We start from the raw sequence: 23,388 nt of genomic DNA, 5'->3' as shown, positions 1-23,388 counted from the left end.
AATCGGTCATTGTTACGTTCGCGGGAACAGCCCGTCCATCTGAAATTAAGGCATGGCCCCTAATATACAAAGTAGAGCCACTAACTCCACGACCACTACAGTGCTCGAAATGTTGGCGTTACGGGCACAGCATAAAAGGCTGCAGGTCTGTCACTCGATGCCGACTATGTGGAGAAAATCACGACAGCACAGACTGTAAATCTCAGGAGGAAAAATGTTGTCTGTGTCACGAAGCTCACGCGGCCGACTATTCGAACTGCACGGCGAAGGAGCAAGAATTGAGAATTCTTGAAGTGGTGGAACGCAGGCGATGCTCACGTAGAGAAGCGTTTATTGAGGTTCAAGGAAGAACCCAGGGCTATGCAGGTGTAACAGCTCGTCAACCCGCTGCCTTAGATATTTCTGTATCCAAGGCCATAGCAGAGGCAGTAGAGAAGGCTACAGAAAAGGCCATGGAACGACTTGCGACAACTATTTTTGAGTCCTTGGCACAAATGCTGTCTAGTCAGCTGGCGCAGCTCATTAACACCACCTCTACCCAGGTTCAAGCATGCCAAGTTCCACATATTCTAAATCTAGGTCCAAACCAAACATCGTCACCCAACCCAGTACCTAACTCTCCTTGCGCAGGACCTTCTACTCGTGTAGAGACGGAACCAGCACCCCTAACAGATGATTATGAAGAATTTCAGGATGTAGACATGGAACTTAAGAGTATGAAACGCACCAGATCTCCTCCCCCCAAAATTTCCCCTAAGTCAAAACCTAAAAAATTTGTAAAAGAGAATCTTTCCAAGAAAGACTTCTTGAAAGATAGCATTTTAGAGCAGGCGGTCTCCGCCACCGTTCTATCTTCACCATAGGCTCTCTAAAAATCTTACAGTGGAATTGCCGTTCGATTGCTTCTGCTGCTACAGATTTATCAGATATTTCTTCTGAATTTTCCCCAGACATAATTGTATTACAAGAAACCTGGCTCTCAAATGATCAAAAGTTTTTCCTAAAAAATTATCGATTATTTCGTTTGGATCGCCCTTCTAGAGGTGGTGGCATTGCTTTCTTGATTTTAACAAAATTTAGTCACAAGGCCACGATATCGTATCAATGTATGTCTGCTGAATGTGAAATTTTAGCATTAGACATAACACTTCCAGACTGCTCCCCTTTTTCCCTAGTTAATTTATATTTCCCGGCAGGAGTGCAGGATACCCGATGCCTAGACATCGCATTAGCTTCGTGCAAAAAAGACATAATACTCGCTGGTGACTTCAATTCTCATCACGTGTCTTGGGGGTTTAAAACTGACTTGGGTGGAAAACGCCTGTGGGAATGGACTCTTGACAATAACCTTTCTTGTCGAAATTCAAAAGTTGTTACGTTTGTTCGCGGCCATTCTCAATCAGCTCTAGATCTTACTTTTTCCAGCTCATCTTTAACTATATCCTCGTGGAAAACTATAGACTGTGCAACCAACAGCGACCACCTTCCTATTATATTTGAGATTGATTTCCCTGTGATTCCCCTCAGCAGTAAACATATCACATTTGTAAATTATGACAAACTTCAAAAGGAGTTGAAGTCTACGATGCTCTCCCGTATGAATATGCAAAAGGATATTAGGGCTATGAGTCTATGTGCAGTTTTAAAACGTTCCTTAAAGAGTTCAGCTTTTAATTTAAACTCCGCCACAGGTAAATCTTTTAGCCCCTGGTGGAATTCAGAATGCACGCGGGCTCACCGAAAACGGAAAGCTGCTTGGAAGAAACTTCTCTGTAATCAATGTCCGAAAAATTGGAGTGATTACCAATTCGTTGCTGCATCTTTCAAGCGTACGATAGCTAAAGCCAAACATGAGTATGACGAGAATAAATCAACTTATCTCTCTAATTCTAAAAACAAGAAAGCCCTTTTTAGATTTTTACGCTCACGAAAGATGATTCCGGTTCCAGCAAATATTGACTCTTTCGTCCTCTCGCCACGCGAATTGTCCGAATTATTGGAAAATATTGGAAAGGGCCTAGAAGATAGGTTTTCTTCAATAGTTCCACCATACCAATTGAAATCACTACCGCTAGAAGAATTTAAGGAAGTTACGTTTCAAGAATTGGCGGCTGTTGTTCGCTCTCTGCCTTCTTCAGCACCAGGACCAGATGGAGTTACCACAGCTGTGATAAAAATTCTGTATGAATTGTCTCCGCACGAAATTTTGAATATGGTAAATTATTCTTTAAAAAATGCCTGGATACCCTCAGAATGGAAAATTGCTAAGGTAATTCCGATACTCAAAAAACATGGAGGTGGATATTATTTAGATAATATTAGACCAATTTCTCTCACATCCAACTTGGTTAAACTAATAGAAAGAATTTTGAATAGCCGCATGACGACATACATAGCTGAAAACTCAATACTTAGCCCCAGTCAAATTGGCTTTATATCAGGGTGCTCGATATGGTGTGCGCACATAGATCTAGAGAGTCGAGTACTACTTGCACGTCGTAGGCGAGAATATTCAGCATTGGTGACTTTAGATCTAGCTAAAGCTTATGATTCAGTGGAACATGGACTTCTGATAAAGCAGCTAGAGATGTACAGGTTTCCGAAATACATCACGGCGTGGATTGCAGAATTTTTAAGGGAAAGAGAATTTTATTGTTTTCAAAGCGGATGTTCATCGTCAAGGTATAGACAGAAACGCGGAGTACCACAAGGATCAGTGTTATCTCCTGTTTTATTTAATATATTTTTAAGCTCCATCCCTTCGCTCCATGACATTCATGTATACGTTTATGCCGATGACATCGCTTTTTTCGCGTCCAATGATGATCTAAATGCACTGTATCAATCGTTACAAAATTACTTATGCATGCTTGAAACCTGGATTGCTAACATACATATGTCTCTGAACGTTAGAAAAAGTGCTCTTCTTGTCTTTCCTTTAGATGTTCCCATTAATATTTCATTGGTGTATCGTCAAGAGTTCATTCCCCAAGTGAATTGCCTTAAATACCTGGGAATCACGTATGATGGGTCACTAAACTGGAGAAGCCACATTGAAAGAGTTGCGTCTAAGGCAACTCGTGCCGTGGGATGGCTACGTAAGATCAGTCATCAACGATATGGGCTGCGAAGGCATACATTAATTATGATATATAAAATGTATGTCCGACCGATCATGGAATTTGGAAGTGTCTTGTTTTCTGGTAGCCCAGCTTATAAAATTCAACCTCTGATAATATTAGAAAGGGAAGCTCTGCGATTGTGCCTTGGACTCCCTAAGTTTGTTGCCAACACCGTGCTGTATATGGAAGCACGAATGCCAAGCTTAAAAAGCAGATTGAGGATGCTTACAGTCCAAACGTATTTAAGAATTTACGAATCTCCTCAAAGAAGACCTATGTATATTTTTATTAACGAACCAAGTTTATTCTTTAATAGTCATTGGTCGCGATTACACACCCCTCAGATCGTATTCGTACAGGCACTGCTATCACCATTGAATGTACAAATTCAACACATTCAACCAACAAGTCAATCAAAAAGAAGCCTCCAGATAGAATTTGACGATATTTTCCCCTCAAATGCAAAACTAATGCCATACCAATATTTAAATGATCAGTTACAAGATTACCTCTCTCACCTGGAAACAAACAATATCATAGCCACTGATGCTTCACAGTCCGAAGAGAAGGCTGGCGTAGGCATTTTCTCTCCTTCTCTTAATTGGTCCTTCTCTATTCGTCTTCCAGATTACACACCTATTTTCATAGCAGAATTATTGGCCATTGTCCTAGCGCTACGTAAACTTCCTGCAAATCAATCAACAGCTGTCGTAGTTACAGATTCTCTATCGGTATGTGTGTCGCTTTCCACGGAAACGAATGCAGCTCTCCTTAGCTTGTTTCACAGTTTAGTCCCTAAAAGTTTACAAAAAATTAACTTGCTGTGGGTTCCTGGACACCGCGGTTTATATCTAAACGAAATGGCCGATTTATTAGCAAGAACGTCTCTAAGTGGGCCTTTGATCCCTGTTTTACCGGATACTTCTTACGTCAGTGCATCGAGATACAGAAAATTTTGTTTGCAAAATGATTTAAGCAACTTACCGCTGAAACCATCTACAGACTTTCAGCATCTAGGTTTTTGCTGGAATAAACAGTGGTGCACTTCTCGGCAGTTGGAAGTTACTTACACCAGACTACGCTGTCGCATCCCGCAATTGAATTTTTATTTACATAGAGCTGGTCTCACGATGTCCCCTCTATGTCACAACTGTAAGGAAATTGAATCAATAGAACATTACTTTTATCATGCAGACGCTACTCACGCCACAGAAAATTATTACTGGAAGCTCCACTTTACAAAATTGGATTAGGTTTAAACATACCAGTATTGTTATCATTGGGGGCTTCAGCACTAGGCTATAGTCACAGAGACGTGTGTTGCGCAGTATTTAATTTCTTAACTGAAACAAAACGATTACCCTGCTAATTATTGTATTTGTATTCTACACATCAGATGCATTCATATCACCTAAATTGATTTCTCCAAATTGTTTTGTTAATATTACCTCCCTCTGATTGTAACAATTCTTCACTTTCACCTTTTTCAGTCAGTCTGACTGCTCGCTCGCGTGCTAATCTGGTTAGTGCGACATCTGTCTTTTTTGTCTTTTACTTGGCATTTCTTGTTTTCTTGTTTTAAAATATGAATTTTCTTTAGCATTCCCACTGCCGCCCGATTCTTGGCCTATCCCCCTTAGTGGGTGCGAGCCATAGCGGAGGTGCATCATCATCATCATCAAAAAGGGGACGCAGGCGATGATGAGCTGGCATTGCTGACGTGGTCGACAAGCAGTTGCATCTCCAGCTGTGCTCTGGAGACGGGAGGCAGCAGCTTCAGGGACCATGGACCGAAGAGGGGACGTTCGCGAGTTGGCCAGCGACAACTCCAGCTCCTGAGCCCCAACTGCGTCGCCGTGGCTGTGTTCCGCGGCCCCGGTCCAGCCCCACGCTGCCGTAACCAGTTGCTGCCCTTTGCCACGAAGGCAATCGCCAACGCCACGTCAGCGGCACGGTCCAGCCCGGTCCAGCCCCACGCTGCCGTAACCAGTTGCTGCCCTTTGCCACGAAGGCAATCGCCAACGCCACGTCAGCGGCACAACGGCTGACTGGCCCAGACCGCGTCCTGTGCCACGCGGGTCTCTGTAACCACAACCTCATCGCTCTCGACGGAGGTCGACGCCCACGCTGCGCGGAACCACGCAAGCCAACGTCCTTTGCCACGCTGGGCCGGAGTCCGACAGCACGACTGGTGACGGTCAGAACGTTCGTTTGTTCGTGACTTTGCGTTGGTTAGTCGAGCGGAGGAACAATATATACTTGATGGCTTGTTTGTTTTTATATGTATAGCTAGTTTTTGGTGTGTTTGTCTATGTATAGTGGTTATAGTTTGTCAGGGTAGTTTGCTGTTTGTTTTTCTTCTATATATTTTTTTTGTTTGAGATTAAATGCTCTTCTACGTATTTGCTTTCTGTCTCTGTCCATTTCTGGAGCGCTGAAATTCGTGACAATTGGCGAGCCTGCCAGGATTGATTTTTCCTGCCCCGTCACGAGTTTCTGTGGTACGGAAATGGATTGGGACAAGACTCTAGCCTTAGTGAAAGAGTTGGGTTTTTCGAAGGACGAAGCCCTGAAATTTATTGAGAAACAGAGAGAGATCTTTCAAAAGGAACGCGAGGCCGAACGTGCGGAACGCGAGGCCGAACGTGCCGAACGCGAGGCCGAACGTGCGGAGGCGCGGGAAATGCATGCTAGGGAGAAGGAAATTTTAGAACTCAAATTGCGATTAGCACAAGCAACGGAGTGTCACCGCGATGATGAGAGTTTGGCGTCAGTGTCCTCCGGCTCGCAGTCTCCAAAAGCCAACAAAATCTGTCCGCGTAAGCTAATGGCACCTTTCGATGAAAAGCGTGACGACTTGGATGCATACTTGCACCGGTTCGAAAGGATAGCTCTCGGACAAGGCTGGAACCGGAGCGAATGGGCCACAGCCCTAAGTCTTTGCCTGGTTGGCGAGGCACTGAGTGTCTTTGGGAGGATGACCGCCTCTGACTCCCTAGACTATGACAAGGTTAAGAAGGCACTGCTACAAAGATTTCGACTTACGGCGGAAGGTTTTCGCGAGCGATTCCGAAACTGCAGGCCGGAAGACGCAGAAACGGGAAAGCAATTTGCGTGTCGCCTGTCAAATTATTTTGACCGGTGGGTGGAAATGGCCGATGTCGCGAAGACTTATGAGGGGGTCCGTGATTGCATGGTCAGGGAGCAATTCTTAGCTTGCTGTAGCAATAATCTTGGTGTCTTCCTAAAAGAGAGAAAGTTGAATTCACTCAACGATCTAGCCGAACACGCTGATCAATCTTTAGAGGCACAGGGACTCAGAAACCTAGGAAGAATGAAAGAGGACCTAGCCAGAGGGAAAGTAGACGAGGCAAAATACGAGCCTCAGGGAAGCGTGCGCCCACCCCAGTTAAGGTGTTTCCTTTGTAATCGTACCGGGCACCGTGCCGTTAACTGTCGCGCAGGGAACAGCCGCCCCCACCAACAAATAGTGTGTCAATTATGCAATAGAAAGGGACACCGTGCGGATGAGTGTAGGTCAGGCACATCACAAGAAAACAGCGTGCATAATAGGCAAGTCTGGAGAAGCCGACTCGCAACTAAACTGTGTAGAGGTGAACCAAACTCAAGAGAACCAACAGGTACCGAGAGAAAAGCGGAAAGAAGACCCGAAGGAACAAGCTCAACCTGTCGTAGAAGGAGAGGTTCATGGACAACGGGCAACAGTGCTAAGAGACAGCGGCACAAATACAGTTTTAGTAAAGAGGAGCCTGATACGTGACGAAGATCTAACAGGAGTGCTAACGCAAGTTACCTTGGCTGACAACACAGTGAGGTACCTACCTGAAGCCCGTATCCAAGTCTCCACACCGTATTATTCCGGGTGGCTTAAAGCAAAGTGTCTTGAAGAGCCATTGTACGATCTCATTCTAGGAAATGTATCTGGAGTACGAAGAGTGGATGATCCAGATCGGAGCTGGAAGAGAAGTACAGTTATCATAGATAGAGAGATGAATGACTGTGGTGAGCAACCACGCAAAGAAGTGCGCAAGCAACAGTTGTACAATAACGATTCACGAGAAGCGGCAGCTGGCGTATGCCGTCCAGTTATATCGTCGGCTGTACGAACCAGAGCTAAACCCAGAGCAAGGCACCCATGTCAGCCTTGAAGGTACCTGCAATTCAGTGGTTAAAAATCACGCCCACTGATTTCAGGGAAGAACAAGACAAGGATGAGTCGGTCAGATCGTGCCACAAGAAGATAGGAGAAATAATGAAAAGGAAAAGAAGCCGCACTACGTTTGAGTTTGTTAAGCACAATGGTCTCTTATATAGAAGATGCGTATTCAGCTCGGGCAGAGAGGCTCAGCAGCTTATTGTACCTAAAGCCTTTAGGGAGACAGTGATGGGATTAGGACATGACAGTGTCATGGCTGGCCACCAGGGCGTAAAAAACACCCTAGCAAGGATAACAGAAGAGTTCTTTTGGCCCGGAATCCAGAGTGACGTGAAGAGATATGTGAGGTCTTGTGATGTGTGCCAAAGAACGGTACCGAAAGGGCGAGTGGGTCGTGCACCACTTGGAGACATGCCCATCATCGACATGCCATTTCACAGAGTGGCCATAGACATAATAGGCCCTATAACACCTGCATCTAGCCTGGGAAACCGTTATGTGCTTACGCTGGTGGATGTGGCTACCAGATACCCGGACGCAGTTGCGTTGAAGACCATTGACACCGTACAAGTGGCAGAAGCTCTCCTGGAGATGTTTGCGCGCTATGGGGTCCCAAAGGAAGTATTGAGTGACCGAGGATCAAACTTTACGTCACAATTGATGGAGGAGATCAACAGGTTAATGTCCATTGAGCAGAGATTGACGACGCCGTATCACCCAATGTCTAATGGGTTGGTCGAAAGATTCAATGGAACGATTAAGACTATGGTCAGGAGAATGTGCCAAGAGAGGCCCAAAGACTGGGACAGGTATCTGCCAGCTCTCCTTTTCGCCTACCGGGAGGTACCACAGGCAAACATCGGATTCTCGCCATTTGAAATGTTGTATGGAAGAACAGTGAGAGGACCGCTGGCAATTCTCAAGGAATTGTGGGCAAATGAAGAAATCGGGAGAGAGCTAAAGACCACATATACATACGTTTTGGAATTGAGGGAAAGATTAGAAGAAACATGTAGAGTGGCGCACCAGAAATTGAAGCAGGCAAAACACCGACAGAAGAGGTATTACGACCGCAGGACAGTGAACCGTGGCCTGACGCCAGGAGACAAGGCTCTGGTCCTCCTTCCCAACGATAGCAACAAGCTACTGATGCAGTGGAAGGGACCTTTTCCTGTGACTCAAAAAAAGAATGATGTTGATTATGAACTCCTCATACACAATCATAAGGTGTTTCACATAAACATGTTAAAGAAGTACGAAGAGAGAGAGACAACAGAAGGTTCCACAATAGCCTGCATGGTCGTGACCGACGAGACTGGGGCGGGAGAAATGCCCACGTACAGCTCCAAAAAGAGTATGGGTGTAGAAAACGTGGTAATTAACCCAGCCCTTTCGGAAAAACAGGAGGCGGAACTGAAGGTGCTACTGTACAAGTACAGTGATTTGTTTTCAGACCTTCCAGGAAGTACAGAATTAGTAGAATGCAAACTGCAATGCACGACTGAGGAACCAGTACATGTGAAACAGTACCCTCTACCGCTGGCGGTGCAAGAATCAATAGAGAAAGAAGTGGACGAAATGTTGCGTCAGGGAATAATAGAAAGGACTAACTCGGCATACAACGCACCCTTAGTCGTGGTCAAGAAGGCCGATGGTTCAAACAGAGTCTGCGTGGATTTCAGACGTTTGAACAATGTACTCAAGGCGGACGCCGAGCCGATACCGAGGATTGACGTTGTGTTCGCGAAAGTCGCTGGCAAGAAGTTTTACTCAAAGCTGGACCTGGCGAAAGGCTACTGGCAGATCCCCATGGAAACATCATCCAAGGAGAAAACAGCATTTTCGTGTTCTAGTGGACTTTTCCACTTTAAGTACATGCCTTTTGGGTTAAAAACAGCTGCAGCAGTATTCACAAAATTGATGAGACGAGTCTTGCATGGAATGCAAAATGTAGAGCACTACATTGACGATATTCTGGTTGCGACTGACACGTGGGAGGAGCACTTAAAAACATTAGAAGAGCTGTTTCAAAGGATCAAGGGCGCGAAATTAACCGTAAAGCCAACGAAATGTGAATTTGGCTTCCAAGCCGTTTCTTTCCTCGGGCATAAGTTAGGAATGGGCAGAATCGCTGCTAAAGAGGACATTTTAGAAAAAAATCCAAGCGGCAGGGCAACCAAAAACCAAGAAGGAGGTTCAATCGTTCTTAGGGCTGACGGGATTCTACAGAGAGTTTATACCTCGTTACGCCGACATAGCTGCTCCATTAGTGGAACTTACCAAGAAATGTGCTAGTAATGTGGTGAAATGGAGCTCATCACACAGTAATGCCTTCGAAATACTAAAGGAAAAAATGGCGGAACCGCCAATCCTCTTAGCCCCAAATATAGAGGAAGAGTTCGTGTTGCGCACTGATGCGTCCGACAAAGCATTGGGAGCGGTGCTCTTGCAAGAAAAGGACGGGGTTTTACATCCAGTATTTTATGCCAGCAAGAAGCTTAATGATGCGGAGAGAAATTATTCTACAGTAGAGAAAGAATGTCTGGCATTGGTATGGGCTGTCAAAAGGTTCCATATCTATCTGTTTGGCAAACGCTTTAGAGTACAAACGGACCACCAGCCGCTGGAATACTTGAGTAAGGCTAAGTTAACAAACGGAAGACTGATGAGGTGGAGCCTGGCTTTGCAAGAGTACTGTTTCCATGTCGAATATATCAAAGGGAGAGAAAACGTAGGTGCAGATTTCTTGAGTAGAGCTACTTAGGTTCGGGTGTTAATACACAAGACAAGCAGTGTATATTGTTTTTTGTTGTGCAGAGCGTTGTGTTTAAGTGCAGTGAAGTGATTAATCATCTGGTGCTGTGAGGTGATGTACGGACAGTGGACATATGGAGTGACAGTGTGTTCGTTCATTTAGAACCTAATGTGATAAGCGTGAGATGAGCAGTTTTTTGTGCAAAAAACTCTTGAAACGGGGACCTAGCTGTGTCATGAGTCACCGGTAAGACGAATGAAATGATTTAAAAAAAAAGACGAAGACGAAGACGAAGACGCTGGCCGAAGAAACAGCCAAGGGACCCACAGGCGAGAAGCACGTGAAGCGCGAGAGAAAAAAAAAAGAAGAAATGAACAAAAAGGGGACGCAGGCGATGATGAGCTGGCATTGCTGACGTGGTCGACAAGCAGTTGCATCTCCAGCTGTGCTCTGGAGACGGGAGGCAGCAGCTTCAGGGACCATGGACCGAAGAGGGGACGTTCGCGAGTTGGGCAGCGACAACTCCAGCTCCTGAGCCCCAACTGCGTCGCCGTGGATGTGTTCCGCGGCCCCGGTCCAGCCCCACGCTGCCGTAACCAGTTGCTGCCCTATGCCACGCAGGCAATCGCCAACGCCACGTCAGCGGCACGGTCCAGCCCGGTCCAGCCCCACGCTGCCGTAACCAGTTGCTGCCCTTTGCCACGAAGGCAATCGCCAACGCCACGTCAGCGGCACAACGGCCGACTGGCCAAGACCGCGTCCTGTGCCACGCGGGTCTCTGTGGAAGACCACAACCTCATCGCTCTCGACGGAGGTCGACGCCCACGCTGCGCCGGAACCACGCAGACCACAACCTCATCGCTCTCGACGGAGGTCGACGCCCACGCTGCGCCGGAACCACGCAGGCCAACGTACTTTGCCACGCTGGGCCGGAGTCCGACAGCACGACTGGTGACGGTCAGAACGTTCGTTTGTTCGTGACTTTGCGTTGGTTAGTCGAGCGGAGGAACAATATATACTTGAGGGCTTGTTTGTTTTTATATGTATAGCTAGTTTTTGGAGTGTTTGTCTATGTATAGTGCTTATAGTTTGTCAGGGTAGTTTGCTGTTTGTTTTTCTTCTATATATATTTTTTTGTTTGAGATTAAATGCTCTTCTACGTATTTGCTTTCTGTCTCTGTCCATTTCTGGAGCGCTGAAATTCGTGACAATGCACGACTGAGACGGTCAGAACGTTCGTTCCTTACTGGAAGTTGACTCTCTCGAAGCATCAGGTGACAGAAATGAGTGCCGTCAAACTGCTGCTAGCGCTACTGCCACAGAGGCCACACAAACGTGGTACCCCAGCATTGCACGGGCCTGCGGGTTTCAAACGACCATAACCAGCACGTGGCCAGAAGCGACTCGAGGCTCACTTACCACATTGCGGGCTATGTTGGTATTGTCAATTCCAGCACAAAATGCCAAGAATGCATAAAGCTGCTCACTATGACGCCACCAGGCGAAAGTTTTCAACTTGCCCGGCTAACAAACTTCTGGACCGAGGAGGCCTCCTTTATCCCTCCAGTCAGCTGTACGGCTTTGTGAAAATTCTAGAGGATCTTTTCACAGAATGCTTCTCTCAGAGTGAGGTACACTCTGACAGCGTTATGGATATGCTGGAAGTTGCTAAGAGTAAGCTTTCCTTCGAAGTTGGCTGCAATGTGCACGCTCTTAGCCTCACAGCTAAAATAATTAGTTTTTACATTGTCACACGTCTGCATTTTTATGTGAAAGGAATTAACTGTGACAAGGCAGGAAAGCGGCAGAGGGCCAAGCAGCTGAAGTTGAGCCGTTGCACATGAGTTGAAGTGCATGAAACAATGGCTTGCTGTACTTCTTACAAATAAAAGCTTTGTGCCAGCAACAGCCCTGTTAACTTCACTTTGCTTACCCTTATATAACCGTACATAAGCATAGGCCGGAGCCTTTGTCAAGTGAACAAGTTTTCACTTTTTTTCAGGCCTCCCTCCATTTCGTTATGGAAAAAAACAAACCTGATTTGATTTAACAAATGTGTGCCGGCGTAATGATGGTTAACAATAAACGCAGAAGGCTACTGGGAAGCATGGAACAACTAAAGTGGAACAATGAAATATTTAAGTCATATATACATATTCATTTTGGCTAAGCAAAGGCACAAACCTGGTTAGCATGCCTGATTTTTTTTTTTTTTGAGCCCAGCTGGGAAGTATGCACGCACTGTTTTCTGTCTGACAAAATTTTACATTAGGTCGACACGGCATGAAACCGTTTTCAAATCTTTTTTTTTTTACGATTTCCCGATAATTCGGAAAATTCGAAGGCCCCTTCCGCATAAGCAACATCCGTCAGCGACGACCTCTTTGCACAAAAGGTCTGAGTTAGGATAGGCAGCAAATTGCCCAAAAGTTGCCGTCTTCCTTTTCCACAAGGTACTATTATGGTAAATATCATGTGGCCTAAACAAATATAGTGCTTGCTAAAGATATGTAAAGACTGTCAAGTATGCCAAAATTAAAAACAAATAAGAGTGTGAACTGCTTCGAACTGAAACCGACAGAAACACAAGGAAAATCAAAGCTTCTGCAAGCAAAGCTTCCATTGAAGTTGCCAGTGGCGCCACCTCTTGGATGCGACGCTGACTGCGTCAAAGGAGCGGCTGAGTAAGCCCACTGCCCCCTTCTAGTACACTGTACCATGGGCATTCCCATGCATACCACTAAAACCCCTATATATAAAAAGTAGCGTCACGCTTTGAAGAATGCCGCCGCCTCCTCGCATGCCCTGTCCGAGGCCGACGCCGCGTCGGTACTGGCCTAATGGCATCACGTGGACCATCGAGCCCACTGATCTCCAGTGGTCGAGCCCCCGGGCGCTGGCTGCTAAAAAAGACGTTTTCACGAGGGCGCTCCCGACGATCTGGCGTGGAGAGTATGTGTCAGTGTTGCCTGTTCGGTCTGGACTGTGAGCTTGCCTTGCGCTTGCATTGCGGAGTGGTAGCTTTCCTTCGATGTTTCCGTTTATTTTTGTCACGAACGACTTACGCTCGTAAATAATGGCACACGCGCATCAAAAGGCTACAGGCCAGCACTGTGCAGTTTATGGGTGCACAAACAACCAGCGGAAAATAACGATTTTAGGGACTAAATGTGTCCACAACACAGCACTCCGCGAGACCACTGCCGCGATGTGGTATGTTCACGCTTCGCCGGTTTCCTGCATCACCGGAGGACTTGGCATTTCAGTCTAATGTGAACCAATGAACACATCAGTAAAATAACGCATTGTGGTAAACTCTTTTCGGCACATTTCCCAACAGGTTGCGAGAATTGTCAGCTCTTCCATGCAATATTTTCTCGTATGTAGTAGCAGAGGCTACATTTGATATTCTTTCAAACACGACTTCATTCCAGTGCCTAATACGGGGGTCACACGGCGCACTTCTTATCGTGATCAAGCCCGATCTGGATCGAATTTCTTGGTCGCGATTGGCTTCTTTACTCAATCTGTGGAAGGGAGCCAATCGCGGTCGAACATTCCGATCCAGATCGGTCTCGATCGCTATCAAAAGTGGCCGTGTGACACCGGTATAAGACAAATTGGAGCACTCTGCGAGAGAACTAGTCGGTAAATACACTTCGCAACGATCTGGAAAAATCGTGTCCTATGGAAGATGTATGCAGACCCTGTGTCCACCAAAACATTGTTTCTGCGTTCACACGCACCCTACGCGGCCCTGCCCATAAAGGTAATTAACTTCAACAGTGTGTTGCTGCATCGAGCTCACCCATCTTTGAGCGTTGTCTATGTGCTTGGGCAGCAAGAGAATGCAAAAATGTCACAGATTCGCCCTAAGGGCGAAGCAATGAATGCGATAGCAACACAGCAATGTCATACGAAGTAAGGTGAGCGGCTTTGGTAGCAATATGAGTTGTAGTAAACATGAGCTGATTAAGTAAGCAGGTGTGCTGCGGCGTAAGTATACCGACATGAAGAGAGACTCGATGACCATGAGAAGGCGCGTGTGAAACGGTGGTGTTGATGAGAAGCGCTCCCCGTGGGCAGCGCGTGCGAAGGGACACACCTGTAGCGCTGCACTGCCGATCCGGGCAGCATTGCATGTGTAGCGTGCGTTGGAAAATGTGGCCCGACTATTACTAACTGAATGAACAAGCGTGGTGTGAGCGCGCACAAACAAACATGAATAAATCACACTGAATGACTGCAGACAACGACCGTCAAAACTCTGGCAGCAAGCGGATACGCCGCAGCGGCGAAGGTACGTGCGGTCTATCGCTTCAACGGAAACTGAGCGGCGAATGCACGGCGCTTAAAGGTCAGAGCCGTGTGGAGATAAGAGACGGTGCGAGCGAGCGACGAGCGCGGTTGTTGGCAGAGTAGAAGTGCGTCCCCCCCCCCCCCCTCCCGCTCTCTCCGGCGCTGGCTTCCCGCTTCCTTGCTTGCGCGTCGGAGATTGAGTGCGTTCGCTCTCCGTGATAGCGCGCGTCCCCGCACGCTTCCGCTCGGGCATACGGCACGCGGCGCAGATTTTATCTATAGGGAACCTCACGGCGACGACGACGGGGACGCCGACGGCAGAAATCCGGTTGAAGTGTCCATATAATTGCTATCGCAATAAAACGAACGTGTCAACCTCATCAGTGCGGCCTAGCACCAGTGTTAGAGTTCAGGAACCGTAATGCGCTAACTGTGCGTGGCGTAGAAATGCGCTAAATGAGCCCGCGCAAGTAAGAACGTAAAAAAAAAACGGTATTCGCATGGGTACGCGGACAATAGCATCATACTTGCAAGAATAACAGTAACGAAAAAAAAAAAAATTCGCACAGTCGATCAAGTGAAATACTTACGTGCGTGCAGAGACTGCTTCGCTGACCACTAAGCGCTTTTCACTCACGGTCAGTAGTGGTTTACAGTCATATGCATATGTATTTATTCGACATTTGTTAAGACTCGACATTACTTTATTATGAACATTGCACAGAAACTAGAGAAAGAGCAGAGATGGCCCTAACTCTGCAATATTATTGGCTTATTTCGCTTCAGAGATAGCGCACACGAACAATTCTTGCCGTACGCGATATCTTCAATACAAACTTCGCGCACGATCTACGTTAAGGTTCAGCGTGAGCGAAGCTTGTTCCAAATTCAGACATTCGAAAGAAAAGCCATCCCAGGTAAACAAACGTAAAATATATGTAAACAAATATATCTTTATAACAAGTCCTGTTATAATCCCTATTGGGATTGACAGTATGTATAAATAAATAAATACTAAAAATAAAAATCTGGCACCTGGGCTGTATCAGTTGCGCTGGCATCTGTGATCACTGCCGCGCGTCGGTTCGCTGCAGGTACCGCGCTGCTCGATCGCCACGCTTTATGCTTTGACATTTGGTTATAAGCACCCTGCACCGCACCAGATCCAATAAATTTTGCATGATTGAGCTCTTCAGTTGCGTCGGAAGCGTATGGAGTAACCACCGCATATCTACCAACCACTGACACGCGTCGTCGGGCTGCCGGCGCCTGGTTCTATAAGCATTGCCCGACAGCTACGTACGCGCCTGCTTTCGCTAAATGAGGCAACCCTCAATCGCGAAACGTAATGGTGATCAGATTCAATCGATGATACGGTCACATGTGCCCAGCAATAACAATGAAATATACCGCTGATTAGCACGCCAGGTCTCGACGAAGCAGACGCGGCTGCCGCCGCTACCGACGACGAAACGTACGTGACGCTTCGAAGAAAATGGCGGAATGTCCAGAATAGCGGCTTAGGTTTTATGGTGTGAAACTCTATGAGAAATTCAACAAGAGAGGACACTCGGCAAAAACTGGCAACAGGAAACACGTCACCATACGTCACGCTATACTTTTGACGCCGAACGTTATAGCTGCCGCGAGCATCGAAAAAAAAAAAAAAGTGAAATTAAGTTAACAGGCATTGATTTATTCTTTTAAATTCTTTTCCGCGAAAACTAAAACGTTTTGCGTATAAATGAACTTATAAATGAATGAGCTTTGCGACTTATTTTCAAACGCTGTACCTACTAGCAAATGTAGTGTTGCGACCCGTCTGTCTTCTTCTTCTTCTTTTTTTTTTTTAAATGTAACCTGGTTTATTGGGCTCTCAGCGTATTCTTGCGTTCCTTCCGCACTGGGACAAGACACCACTGCACTATTGGACTACGGCAAGGTGAGAAATCTTGTTTCACAGTCTACGACGCAATTAGGCTTATGGCACGGGACCGAGACTTTAGACGCAGTTAGCGAAAAACAGCTCGGCCATCCTGGCGCAGTTAATTTGAGTTAATGAATCGTGCTGCGACATGTTTCCGACGCTTCCTAGGGGATTGTGGTAACTTATTTCGGTTTTTGAGCTACACTGGCCGCACAGGGCGCCGTGTCGCAGTTAGCGAGACTCGGCCGTGGTGCGTAGTCTAGTGCATCTTGCTAGAAGTTGGTGCCGCTTTCTCTGACGCCAGACATTACTGAAAAGTAATTTCGTTACTTTCTGGGGTACTTCTGAGGCACCCTGGCCGCACAGCGCGCTGTGACGTAGTTAGCGATAAGCAGCTCGGCCGTGGTGATAGTTAGTTTGACGTGTAATGAATCTTAGAGGGACAAGTCTGTGACGTTTTTTGTGGCTCCGCAACAACATATACCTTTTTCGGTACTCACGCCTGTTGAAAATGCGATGGACGATTGCCAAGAGTGATAACATGGGGTGTGCTGCTGGCACCGGCAGAACGCGCGAAAGATAACGCCGACGAACATATCAGAAACTTGTAATTCGAAAATTCCGTCTTCTAAAGGACTGAAAAAGGGCATTGCACCCACGCATTTGTCTTGCGTGCCTGTTGCGTCCGTCTCTATGTATGTCGCGTACCGTCGCGTCGCCCGAGGCCAAGTTTTGGAAACGCGAAGTCGCCCGTGTATTTGTGCTACCAAAGTGCAGGAAATAATGCCCGGAAATGGGGGAACGCGTGGAAATCAGATGTTTTTATATTTTATGGTATTGTTTGGGATGAGTCGGGTATTTTCTACGCCGTGTATGTAAAAGCGAATTGCTTTTGTTTGTAATGCCGCCCATTCACCGCTTTCGCACGTTTCGCCTCTACACGCAGTATTCCTATGTCTAAATACCAAAATGACACATGCTGTTACGTGCTTGTAAATGTAACATGCTTGTAATTTACTTTTTTTCAGCTGGTGCCGTCCGGTGGAGCTTCATACAGGAACTACTGCCTGACGTGCTGGGGTCACAACGTTGGATGAACGCACAACAAGCGCGGAACGAGCTTATATATAGAGCGAAATAAATATTTCCTCATTGCACAAAAGGTCTTGCGTCTACTTTGTGAAATTGCACGTGGTACAGATTCTATGCGACTATACGAGATCGTTCGCAATCATTTTTACTAAATTATAAACAGATTCTGCACGGAGAAAAAAAAAAGAGGGGGGGCGGGGCGCAGCCGGCGTGCTAGCTTGCGTTCAAAATACGCGCGCCCGAAACCGGAAGTGATTGACGCCGATCGCTTGGCACGCTGCAGTCAATAGGTTACTAAAATCCCTATATAAGAAAAGTACCGCCATCTACTCTTTCCTCCGCCGCCTCCTCTCCTAAAGCGCTTGCTTTTTTCTTTGCTTTTTGCTTGCGAAAGCCAAGTCGACGGTGGCGCACCTATAGAAAGTCCACGTTGAAGCTTTCAGGCCGGGTGCGCGCCGCCGCCGCCGCCGGCGACTGCGGCTGCGCAGAGGACTTTCAACATGGCTCTGAGGCGGAAAAAAAGGAAATATAAAGAAGTGAAAAGCGCGCGCTATCATCGTCCAATCGGAGATACAGGAGAGAGAGAAGCGGCGTTCATCAAAGGATGGCGGTACTTTTCTTATATAGGGGATTTTACCCGAAAGCAGTCGGCAAAAATCGCCGTTAACTTAAGCTCCGAAGCCGTCGCACTCGAGCGCACTCTAGCGTGCTCCTTTGGAGTTCTGAGCGCGCTAACTTAACGCACCCACTGTGTTAGATAGCACCGTCTTCGGGATCGGCCCAAGTCGTAACGAAACAGGTTGTAACGTTCCTTCGCCGGAGTACAAAAAAATCAGTCGTCAGGTCATCGTAATCACACTAAGGTTGTCGCCGTGTTTGTCTTGCAACTGTCGCGACGCACACACTCGCATCACACACATGCAGCACGCACACACGATTGCTTGGCGTACACAAAAATGTTGGCCCATCTGGATAGCTATAGCTGCCTTCAAAATGATTCGCATAACATTGGTTCCCACAGTGCATGGAATCTGCATTTTTTTTTTTTTTTTGGCGGGGGGAAGGGGGATATTGTCGCCACGAAATCTAGCGTGTTCTTGCGCTGGATTGCACGCGGGATTTCGTGCAATGATTTCCTGAAAGACTGCACCATCAAAGACGTTTCCTTTATTGTTGTTTATAAATGCGACTCAAGTTGAACTTTATCGCTGCACCACAGTGGCGCATCGACGGGAGGGGGGGGGGGGGTTCGGGGGTTGTAACCCCCCCTCCCCCCCCCCCCCCCTGAGGCCGAGTTAACCCCCACTTTTATTCAACCCCTTTTCTTTCCTTGCGCCTTTGAGTACTGCAACTATAGATGTAAGACGCGCAATCGTCTGCACACTCGCAAAAAGCGCATTTTTTGACAATTTTCCGTGAAGAAATCGAAATTAGTGCTGTTTAGATGGTATTGGCCAACTGTCAACCCCCTCCTGGCAGAGATCCTGGGTGCGCTACTGCTGCACCATGTTACTAAAATCTGGTCAGCTCGTGAGCGTTAGAAGGACAAAACGACGTCTGGGCGTATTCCCAGAGAACTCAGGAGCGCAAATCATGAAGGATAGCGTGGGCAGAGACCTTGGTCCTTAATTATGACAGCTTGAGAATTATACTCAGTGGTTATTCTTTCAGCATATGTGCTTCCGCCAATCACAAACCTCCGGGGCCAAATTAGAGTTCATGGGTAATCAAGAATACCTGTCGGTCACTTTTCTGTCGCCGCCCTGTATGCAGGAACGGGTTACGCTGGGGCTGATGAATTTTCCGTCCGAGGTGCGGGGAGGGGGGATCGCTAAGAGATCGCATTTTACGGGCCATTCTGGCATGAGGGAAATTCATACCTCTTCCGCCGTTCCAGTGGCCTTTTTTTTTTTTTTTTGCGCACGTTCCGTGATCGTCAGCCACAACCACCATAGATGGGCCACCTTCTGCTGCCAGAAGACCTGGAAGGGCTGCGGCCCACTCAGCCGCTACCTCAATCCCTCGCTGCATGTGTTGTTCAAAAAGAAACTTGAGCAGGAGGTCGGCCTTTTTCGTCGCTGCTCCTTGCACCTTCACAAAGGAGAGGCTCATAAGGGTCCGTCGTGCACTGACCAGGGACGGCATCACCCGCGTACGTCCCACACCGTGCTGAGCGCCCTTCTCGGCGTCATCTCGGGAGGGCAGCGCGCCGTCCGTCGTGGCCCGCTCGCCGAGCAGCGCTGCCATCGAGGGAGCTCGGCACAAGCACCACCTGCGTCGGCTACACGTCGGCCCCTTCGGCCGCGCAGCCGATGGGGGTGGATGAAGAGAAACGTGGGCAGCAATGCGTCCTTCTTTTTTTAACGATGAGCTTTTAATGAAACCGCGTGATTATTCTTTACATGCGCGCTGGTCGAGGCACGCAAATACTATTTACATTGCTTATTCAACACTATACAACCGTCGAAGTTCTTGGCGAGAAATTCGACATGGGGTCTGTCGTTGGTCTGCGCCCCAGGCTGTGACTCTCGTTTGGACCACTACCTGGAATGGAACAGTCATGAGAACAGGCCAAAGCAAGCCACTCGGCGAAGGCAAGCAAAAAAGCAGCAAACACGGAGCGCTCTGGTCAACGCCTTGTACCACCACGACCGCTTCTCCATTCGCATAGGCTGCACGACGCTCTCCGATACGGTGTTCAAATGTGACAGCATTCTCTGACTGTGGGCCGTTTTGGGTTTTCGTTGTTCCTCTGCGTTTGTATTTTGCTTGTTGATTCGTCGTCGTTTTCATGCTGCATCCTGACAAGCTAGAGGTGGAAAGGTAAACCGACTGTACACTCGCGGTCCTCGGTAGCCAGCAGGTAAACACGTTCACATACATTCGGCCTGCCTAAATAGATTTTGCTTAAATTGATCAATTAATTAATTTGATTAGCCTGTGAGCCACGAATGGTTCAAGAGTACATGTACCGATACAGGGCGTTGTGCGCTTCGCAAAAAGTTGCACAATAATTAACGGTTCGTTTTCATTGAGGCCCGCAGCGCAAGTCACCTAACGAAAGCTGACTAATAGGAAATACTTAGAATGTCAAAATGCGGGTCTTGAAGGAGGCAAACACGTTTGAAAAGTTGTAGCTAGCGCTAGATTCTCTTCAACATCTACTGGTCTGAATCCGATCGCCAACTGCTTGATATCACACATCCGGAGCTATGAAATTGAAACCATATTCTAATCATGCACAGCTGGGAGTTAGTCACATCCGAGAAATGCAGCAGCGATATGAGCAAGGAAGCTGCATTCCTTGATCGAGTCGAGTGCGGCGCCCGTGCCGCTGAATTGAGGCATGAACAGTTCCTTTACCGTGGCGTTACTGGGCCTCGACAGACGACTGGGCTCCTCCGCCCTGTTGAAGGCTTCCCTGGAATTGGCTCTGGAAGCCGCCGAACTGGGGGCGGCTGTTGGAAGCGGCGGCGGCATTGAATCCCTCGAAGCCGCCGGTGAAGCCAGAGGTGTCGAAGCCGGCGCCGGCGGCCGCGCCGTCAGCGTCGCCGCCGCCGAAGCCGCCGCCGAAGTCGCCTCCGCCCAGCTGCGCGCCACCGTCAGGAGATCCGAATGAGCTGCTGTCGAAGCCGCCAGCGCCAGCGCCGCCGTCATATCCACCGCCAAACTCGAACTGGCCGTAGGACAGGGCCACGCAGGAGAAAAGGGCGGCGACAACCTGCGCGCACGACCAGAGACCGCTTGCTTGGTCGACACGGCTAAGGACGCCGCACGCGCACTTCAGCCTTTGTTCGCGGGAACCGTACGTTTCGCTTTGGTCGGCGCCCGTTCTAACGAAGTGTGTTATAGCGTATACTATCGGTGAATGCGGACTCTGTTCCAAAGTGTACCCGTGAATGCCGGCGACCTTGCGTATCGCTCGAGCAGCAGCAGCCGTACGTGTGTGTGCCTGCCACGTGTGGCTGATAGCCGAGATGAGCTTTGTAAATATGCCCCCGCTGCGCTGCCGCTAACAATCCTTCAGCCGAGCTTTCATTCTGTTGCCTCGCACTTCGGCATTCGCGAACGCGGTAGTCGAAGAAAAGTAATTGAGCTTGTATTTTTATGACCACAGGACGAATTTAAAGCATTGCAAATTGGACTAGTAGGGCCTATCGTTAGCACTGCGTTTTCTCTCCCGTAAGAAGATGAAAGACGCTTTCTAGATGCGAATTGACATTGTGTGAGCTGGGCTGAGATATAATCGCAGAAATTGTGCCGATTCTCAGGAGCGCCTGTCAAAATTTGTAGCCTAATGTCTTGTTGCAACCTCTGTGTTTAGCAACAATATGAAAGCAGGACAAGGACTAGAAAGAAAGAATCCAAATTCATTTTGCTTCTGGTTTGAAAAGAAACTATCGTGTTCGGAGTAGACTATTCTATATTGTAAACAGCTGAGAAAACCATGAGTGCAAATTTGTACGACGTTCTTTTTAAAACTCGCTCATGGACTGAGCTGCCACGTGTGTGCTCGCCAAGTCCCGATTTCAGAAAGCTTCCTAATTCATGTAATTGAATCGATCGAACTTCAACCACATTGACTATCGCCAACGATGACTTCACACATCCAACGGAAAATACTTATACGTATCCGGAAGTAGCCGAGATACCTATCTCAATAAGGTCAACGTAGAACACGTGCTTCCTAAGCTGCTCACTCGCTGGAAATGTGCGCACGGGCTATGGGAGAGCTCGAGCTCAAGTATTCTTGAGACATTTGAACCATAGCCCTGATTGTTATACGACTGCAGATGGGGCTGCCATAGTAAAACCGCAAAGTGCTTAGCAGAGGTGACTTTTTTTCCCCTTACACAGTGAAATGATACCTGAAAATACGTACCGAGCTTTAAGAAATGGCGGCGAAATGCATGTCTGCAGGTTTTACAAGAGCCATCTCGAATCGAGGCGGAAGTGCCTTACCGGAAATGTCTGACGATCATTAGCAACACCCAGAGTTTCAGAGAGATATAGATATTTCCTCGCGTACGCTGTCTGTGCAAATCTGGCTCTTTGAGGAACGACGGTACAATGAGACGTATCCACAAACTCATTGCTGCGCACTGAACTGACCAATAAAAAAAAAAAAAAAAGAGGGGGGGGGGGGGACACAATCCCTGTCTCAAGAGGCACCGAGCGGAGGTGGAGTTGCGAGCACGTTCGGACCGAGGTCAGCATCGAGTCCAAAGGGAGCAAATCCAGACTTCGATCAATGCCTCCGACGCGGAATTACAGCCCCGCTTGGGAACGGGTTCTCCGGCCGGCGGGCCGGCCCAGCAAATTGGCCGGCTTCGTGTACGTATCCTGCAGCTGCGGTCGAGGGGAGGGGGGAAGTTTTCAAGGCCCACTTACCAGAGCGTTCATGGCTGAAGTCTGTGTGCTTGGAGTGCAACGAACACAAGAGAACAGGTCGAAGACGGCTGTTGAGTGTGCTGACTGCTGAGCTGCCGGTCGCTTTTATACGTCCAGAGGTGACCATGGAGGCCCGTTCTATCGAGGCTATTTTCGAACTGGCTCGGTCCGGATTGGTCCAGCAGCTCGGCGCTTCTTTTTATTTTCCTGTCCCACGTTTATTGTGATTATTTTCGGGGGCCCCCTTCCACACCCCCTTGCATCTTTCCTCCCATCAGGAGCCCCGCGTGAAGGAAGAAGTGCTCCCCCAACACAAGACTAGGTCAGCGCCGCCATTTCGGCGGGAGGGGGCGAGGAGACCGCTCCAGATCGCCGCCGCATCTCTCCACCGCTCACTTTCATTGCGCTTTTGTCTCGCCGGCAAGCCTCGCTCGCTACACTGGAAAGCTGCGCGCCGCCAGCCCCGCCGTCGCGGTGCTCCGCTGCCGATCCTCGCGTCGTGGCCGCTAGTCTGCACCGCTAGTGCGAACGCTGTGCCGCCACGGAAGCGCGTAATCGAATGCACTGGAGGCGCCTCCGTGAGCTCGTCACTCGCCAAGTTGGCATGCTGGGCTGGCGTCAACCG

At 48.0% G+C, this 23,388-nt stretch overlaps 1 protein-coding gene across 1 annotated transcript; it reads right to left on the bottom strand.

Moving 5' to 3' along the window:
• Window positions 1-19,727: 19,727 nt before the first annotated feature.
• Window positions 19,728-22,899, bottom strand: LOC119450248 (keratin, type II cytoskeletal 68 kDa, component IB-like). Its single transcript, XM_037713647.2, has 3 exons — window positions 22,764-22,899; window positions 20,736-21,093; window positions 19,728-19,916 (listed from the first exon to the last, which is right to left on the bottom strand). Exons 1-2 carry the CDS (start codon window positions 22,773-22,775, stop codon window positions 20,743-20,745), a joined length of 363 nt encoding a protein of 120 aa, XP_037569575.1. The 5' UTR covers window positions 22,776-22,899; the 3' UTR covers window positions 19,728-19,916; window positions 20,736-20,742.
• Window positions 22,900-23,388: the final 489 nt, after the last annotated feature.

The sequence above is a fragment of the Dermacentor silvarum genome, chromosome 1 (assembly GCF_013339745.2).
Source record: "Dermacentor silvarum isolate Dsil-2018 chromosome 1, BIME_Dsil_1.4, whole genome shotgun sequence".
In the NCBI taxonomy this organism is placed as follows: Eukaryota; Metazoa; Arthropoda; class Arachnida; order Ixodida; family Ixodidae; genus Dermacentor; species Dermacentor silvarum.
Note: the sequence above shows the minus strand (reverse complement) of the source record. Positions and strands in the feature narration are given on the sequence as shown.